The sequence below is a fragment of the Aphanomyces astaci genome (genome assembly GCF_000520075.1).
Source record: "Aphanomyces astaci strain APO3 unplaced genomic scaffold supercont1.93, whole genome shotgun sequence".
NCBI classification, from domain to species: Eukaryota; Oomycota; class Saprolegniomycetes; order Saprolegniales; family Verrucalvaceae; genus Aphanomyces; species Aphanomyces astaci.
In genome coordinates this window covers 110,696-118,057 of record NW_009798356.1, presented here as the reverse complement: position 1 = coordinate 118,057, position 7,362 = coordinate 110,696, and the positions used below count along the sequence as shown (strand labels likewise).

The 7,362-nt window shown below is 41.5% G+C and overlaps 1 protein-coding gene across 1 annotated transcript; it reads right to left on the bottom strand.

Annotated features, from left to right (window-relative positions):
* Positions 1-3,120: 3,120 nt before the first annotated feature.
* On the bottom strand, positions 3,121-7,176 carry H257_16861 (hypothetical protein). The gene is made up of 5 exons (XM_009845450.1): positions 6,648-7,176; positions 6,319-6,566; positions 5,306-5,509; positions 4,741-4,905; positions 3,121-3,828 (listed from the first exon to the last, which is right to left on the bottom strand). Exons 1-5 carry the CDS (start codon positions 7,143-7,145, stop codon positions 3,186-3,188), a joined length of 1,758 nt encoding a protein of 585 aa, XP_009843752.1. The 5' UTR covers positions 7,146-7,176; the 3' UTR covers positions 3,121-3,185.
* Positions 7,177-7,362: the final 186 nt, after the last annotated feature.

Genomic DNA, 7,362 nt, shown 5'->3' with positions numbered 1-7,362 from the left:
TCCGTCTCCGGATATCTAATTCAGATGGCAGGGACTTGTGTCAGCTGGGCAAGCTCTATACAGCACTGCGTAGCGCTTTCCACAGCAGAAGCACAGTTAGTGGCCCTTAGTGAAGGCTGCAAATAATATGAATGGATTCACACACTTTTGAGTCAAATGGGTTTAAACTTAAACCGCCGAATTACAGTATGGTGTGACAGCGGTGCTGCAATTGATTGCGTCAAAATACCAGAAAACCACAAGGGTACAAATGTTGTCTTGCGCCGGTGTTCACAACCGACGACTACCGTGTTCACAACGGTGACCTCGATGACAAATCCAAAAGTAACTTCATTATCCAGTCCATAAGTCAGTTCCTTCCTATCACTTCACTACTCTTCTACCAGTCATGCATCATACAGTGTACCATCAGCTCGGAACATATGCCGCTCCGATCCAGGGCATATTTCACACTCTTCAAATGTCGTTCGTGACCAACATTCGGCTACCCACACTCAGGCACGGGGAGTCGAACAGAGGCTCGGCCGATAACAACAAAGCATATTGATACTCGAACACTCTTCATTCGTGAACTGTTTCAAAAGAAGAAAATAGGCTTAAATTATTGCTCATCTAAAGAGATGATTGCAGACATACTAAGCCACTGGCCCAGCAACAGTTTGCATGCTTAAGGGCAAAGATGGTGTGCACGATCTAGCTAAACCAGAGAGCTCTTAGTGGGAGTGTTAGCCATATGCATACAAGGATTGAAGTTACATAGATAAAGCTATATATATGAGATTGAAGCTGGAAGAGCTCCAGGCTTCACATCCCTCGACTACTTCAGTGTGTCGAGGGCCAATAGCTACCTTGTTTTGATCCTACACACACTATTTGAAGGTTGCATATGTTGAGAGACATGACAAACTTCAATCACTGCAGCTAAGGTTGCACTATTTACATGTATGCATGCGTTAAAAGGTCCGCTAGCATCTCTGTAGTTCTTCAGTATTGAATCTTAACCCTTTTCTTTTCAACAAGATCTCGTGAAAACAAATATCTCATTTCAATGTCCTTAAAAAAGTTGGACCAAATAGGTCAATTTCTTTGATGCCGTAGAACTCCCGATTTGCATGAAATTGTAGCATTATTTTTTTTAACTTTGGTGCCATCCAGGCGCACAAATCTCAGCAAAATTATATTTATTGTTGTAGTCTATTGAGATGATCTTGGTGCTTTGATCACAGTCAGGCAGAGGAAACCATTTCAACGTCGATACTGTGAACACCAGCGCATACCTAGCATTATCCATCGTTAGTTTACGTTGAAACAACTTGTTTGCTACTTTCAAATGGGCAAACAACTTCGTTTATATTGTGAAATTAATTTTTACAGATCTTATTTATCTAAAGATGAAACTAATAACAATTAAATATGACCATTTTACATAGAAAAATTGCCATAGTCGAAATATTCCATTTTTCGCCATTTGGGTGCGTCTAGATGAAAACAAAGATAAAAAATAATGCCACAATTTTCATGCGAATCGAGTTTTTCAAGGCATACAAGAAATTAACCGATTTGGTCCAACTTTTTTATGGATCACGTTGAAGTCTGTTGATGTCTATCACTTCACAGTCAATCGGAAATCGTATATTTTTTTCATAATTCAGCTGGCATCCAGACAACTTTGTAGGTATTTCGTTTCTCCTTTTTTCTTGGGATATGAGACTTTGGGAAATTTATGCAGACTAGCCAAAACGGTTAATGGCATAATTTTATGAGGTGGCATCCAGACGAGTCCTTGTCAAACCTAATCTTAGGATGAAAAATTATTAACTATAGTGAAATTCCGTCAGAAAATTTTCTGACAATATTTTCCTTTTCTCCAAGTTCCCAAAGTCACGTATAACAATTGATGCAATAAGTTCATTGTAAAATGTCTCGATGCGTCCAATTTTTCATGAAATTCCAAGCATATCACAAATGTCGAGCAGGCCAAGTGCAAGGAAGAAAATTCGCCAAATCGGCGTAACGTTATCTTATATTTGCCATAATTTGGGCAAATCGCCCGAGACTTCTGGGGGATTTTTCTAGTTTCTATCGCATCCAGACACAGTTATTTTAAGAATTCCAATTTTTTTTACAATCAAGCTTTTTCGTTGCGAAATGGTCGATTTCTGCAGGATATTGTGACTTCCGGACCAGGCCTAAAGGTATCGATTAGCCAAAAAATATGAAACGCACAATAGTACTATATCAAAGTACACCGGATCGTTCAACTACGTCGGTACTTGTCCTACCTTTGCACCATGTAATAAAATTGGAATAATGTATTTAATTGCGAGGTTTTCCCTGGACCAAAAGAGATGTTTTATTTTTAAGCTTGATTTCAGTATGCGGACGGTAAAAAAATAACTCCAATACTTTGTAACGTATAAACTAACTCTAAATCAGGTATAACGAGAGATCACAGTACGCGTTGGGCATGCGAGGTCTGTACTACCGGTACGTAAGCCTAGACAGAGGTAAAAGTATTAATATATACGACAGTATTGTGCTTTGGAGTGAAATTTCGTGTTGTGGCGTGGTTTCTCGTTGGAATTTAAATCCATTTGATCGGCCACCTCAGATGAGCTCAAAATTATTAGCCTTCTCAATGAAATTCAACCAATCAGATCGATTGTGGATCGGTTTGGTCGGCGCGATTCGATTGCACCCCCTCCCCAAATTTGTATCAAATCGACAATAACACTATATTAATATTTCCTCTGTCATATCACGCGCTTTCTATTTCATAATGGTGCAGATCAACGACAAATACGATAACTTGAGTGGACCTAATCGGGTAGTTACGCTCGTGGTGGTCGCATGCTGGTATTGTTGATTTTATTCTAAACTGGAGCGACATGGAGAATAAATCGACACAACCAAATAAATGCAAAGAAGAATTCACAGAAGGATATATTTAGCCAACCAGATTGCAGGAAACGTATCATCAACGTGTGTGACTTTAATTAGTGTGATATACCCAACCACCACATGGTACCTTGTTACATTCAAAATTCCGTAGAAATAAAATCGATCGATACATATGGCGATTTTCAGCACAAAAGACAAAAGTCGGCCAAATTATTCTTGGGTAAAACAACAATAACTATCTCATTTATATTAATTACCCCAACAACCTACTTCTACTTCTCATATTATTGGTGCGGCACTTGGAGGGAATAGCGAAAGCCGCCCGACGACGACTCGGCCGACGACGACGACGATCTGTCCGAGTCGACACTGCCAAACGAACTCGTTTCATTCCCAGCATCTTTATTGGTGTACTTTGGCTGGTGCTGATCGTACGATGTTTGCTGGCCGTAGCTGGTAAACGCGTTGCCCCACTGCCGGTCCAGAGGATCCAAGTTGACGTCCGCTTGGCCAAACAATCGGGCGTTAAACCAGTCGGTAGCATTTCCAGGACTAGTAGGACTAGTAGTAGTACTAGCATTGTGGTTGTGGCGTCCAATGTGGATACTGCGCACGCTTTCCAAGTACGAGTCGTTCAAGTCATCCCGTGGGCGCATGCGGTGCTCCAGCGTCGGCGACTCCCCTTGGTCGGTGGTTGATATGGTTGGAATAATATTTTGAGTCATATTTTGGCCCAACTGAAGCTGCTTTTCAAACGGATTCGTCTCATATACACTCGAGTCTTGAAACGAATCGGCATCGTCCATGTCATCGTAGCTGTAGTGGTTGGTTTGGCTGTCCAAGTAGCTATCGTTGGACAAGGACCTGCCGCATTGAGGTTCAACATGGATGGATGGCGGACAGAGGTTTGGAGTCGACTTGGGTCGTCTACATGAGAGAGATATTTATTTATTTATTGTACTTTCGAATGAAATGTCGTGTTGTGGTTTTTCGTTGATATTTAAATCGATTTGATTGGCTACTTCAGATGAGCTCAAAATTATTAACCAATCAAAACCTTCTCAATGAAATTCAACAACCAATCAGATCGATTGTGGATCGGTTTCGTCGGCACAATTCGATTGCACCCCCTCCCCAAATTTGTACTATCAAATCGACAATACTTGGGCCTTTTTTGTTCGGTGAATAGTGAACAAAGGGGGGGGTAGACTGAAATAAATACATGGAAACAAGGTTCAACATATATAAAATAAAACACGTGTATATATATATATCAGTAGATAAAACTATGCAGTATATAGAAGGTATGTATAGTGTTGTGGACACAGTTTCGAATACGTCCAACAAGAACATATACAAATATATATATATATATATTCACACGAGATTGTTGCCGAACCAGCAAAGTATATTTTATTTCGATTGTTGGATTCGGTGAATATATATATTCACTCAATGGAATGGCTCTGACCATAGATATGGTCAGAGCCCCATAAATAAATGATATATATCGAGTGACGTGACACCCGGTCTTGCCGATATATATATATATATATTGTCAAGTCGATTCGAAATTGTAGTGGGATGGCCAATATCCAATGAGCAGCAGCACCAAATCGGCAGACAATCCATCGACCAATCCAAACGCACAACACAATTCAAGTGGCCAATCAAATACTCCCTTCGACAAACTCAACAACGAATTAGTGTGAGACTGAAATTAGTGTGACACTGGACGATTTTACATATAAATGTCAGTACAACGACCGAGCGAATCAGCACAAGAGTCCAAATTTTGGGTAAAAGGACAATATATATATATATATAAATAGACAGTACCGATGCGGAGGTTGCAAAGGGGGGGCGGCTGCCGAGGGATTCCTTTGGATGTTGGGAGACTGGTGGTCGTCCACACTGCTAAGAGCAGACTTGTCCAGCGTGGAAGCGGCGCATAGGCTGCATATTCGCACACGTTTGTCACCAGACACGGGCAAGTGGAGGTACCTACCCCTCAACTGTTAGATAACAAGCCAACATAGGAATAAAAGGCATCAAGGTAGGTAGCACACGATTCTCGAAATATACATATATATATATACCATGGACGAAAAGATGAAGCATCGGAGCTTCAAATATATATAAGTGAAGCTCCGCTATATATATACATACATACATGCATATATATATATCTTTGAAGCTCCGATGCACCAACATATTGTACACATATATATATTCCCTGCACAACTCCAAGTCTGGTGAACGGTTGAAACCAACATAGGAAGCAAACACCGTCGAATAAACCATACCAACATATAAGAGTCATATCAAGCGTGATTCATATTATATTTCTATTGCACCAACATATTTATATATAAGAATTGAAGGGGGGTATATACTAGTGTACCAGTGGTCACTGCAGTGTTTGCAAATCACGTGCGCGCACTTCCGACAGCGAAATCGCCGCGTAAACACGAGATCGAACCGACGGCAGCACAAGTGGCAGTGTACCACGTGCTTCTTGGGCGGCAAATCAATATCCCCCAAGATATGACCAGCGCTGAGCTTTTTGCCTTGGAGGAACTTGTCGATGCGACCGATGCTCGCGACGCTATAGATGGAACTGATTAGGACAAATATCATGACACTGGAATATATATATATATATATGTAGCAACGGATACGATAGACTACGAAGTATATACAGACTGGCTGGATACAACGCTGCCATACAATTATATATATATATATATATATGTATGAAGACTCGGATCATACAACACAACTCGAAATATACGGGTGAAGTTGACCCATACATATATATATATAATATATATATATATATATATATATATGGATACAATACAATTCTAAATATATTTCAAAAACGATCAGTCCTTGTAACTTGGGTTCTCCCTTATATATACAATACTTGTATCTACACAGCGACGATACCTGACTAGGATACATATCTAGGGTATTTAGACACATAGATACAAGACGACCAGATATATCGTATATATACAGAATAAGGTATAAGACTACCACAAATATAAAAATCACTGAAATACCCGACTATCGTAAACTGCTGTATACCTACCGTGTGTTTTATCGTTGAGTTGCACCATAAACTGTACAATGTACCTATACTATGTACACTTTAATATACATCATACACTCGAATCATCCACTATACAATTGGAACATTTCAAAATAAAAAATAAGAATATTCAAAACCAATTTAAAATGGCATGGTGCAAGCAAGCAAAAAAAAAATTTCGATAAAATATTTCGGATTCAATAATATATATATATACAATTTAAAAAAATAGATCAAAAAGCAAATAATTATTCCGACAAATGTCGACATATACAAAATTCCCCTAAAATATACTATCAGTAGATCGAAAACAAATATACCGGCGGCGAAGCGTCTGCTGGCGCCACCACGCAGGCACGGACCCCTTGAAGTTGACCTGAAGAACATGAGTGATCTCCAATATGCCAGGCTTGTCGGTTTCGAGCACGACAAAGCCGGACCGGTAGTAGCTGCCGCGCACAAACCCGAGCGTCTTCTCCAGCGACGGACACGACGGTATGTTGATGGAATGGATGCAGCGCACCCACCCCTGCTTGTTGGTGCGGGTGTCGACGAACTCGTCTTGGCACTGGATCAACATGAGTACGACGGAGAAATGAACGAACGATATCGTGGTTGCAGTAGAGTCGTGAGATAGGTTCATATGTACCTCGAGGTAGCAAAAGTCGCGGTTCTTGACGAGGGGACTAGACGACTCGACGGCACTCCACCGGACGCCGATGTAATGCAGGGGGTTCTCCAGACTCGGCTTGACGATGTCGTGGATCGTGAACATGTCGATGAGGTCGGGCTCGAACACGCGCGCATACGACGCTAGCTTGTCGTCGTTGGTAAGATGGAATAGGTCCGCGACGTCGGCCAGGGCGCCTCGGATCGTGTTCACGCCGCACACGTACGTAAGATCTTCGTTTCCACCGAATTCCTCGCCCTGGAAGATCTGGACGCCGTCGCGACTGCTGTTCTTGTGTTTCCATTTCACCGACCCGCCGTTCTCCTGCGCGTAAATGATCACTTCCATGCACATGTTGGTGGCAATCGACCCGAGGAAGTCCGACTCAGGCTGAGTCAGGTCCGGCCGCGTGTAGAACTCCTTGGGCAGGACACTGCCGCCAGACTTGGCATGATCGGATGCTTTGCGGGGGAACATCCTGATGCGGCTATGTCAGCGCGCAGTTTTTCGTGACTGCGATGATTAAACGCGTTTTTCTTACATTGCCTCATATTATCTCATAGCAGAAATACAACGATACATTTGTATGAAAACGTGGGAAACGTACATTAAATTGCTCGTTTTGGGTAATATATTACCCGGCCAGACTAGTTTAAACGTGTTACGACCGCTGCTGAATACTCTGATTGGCTGA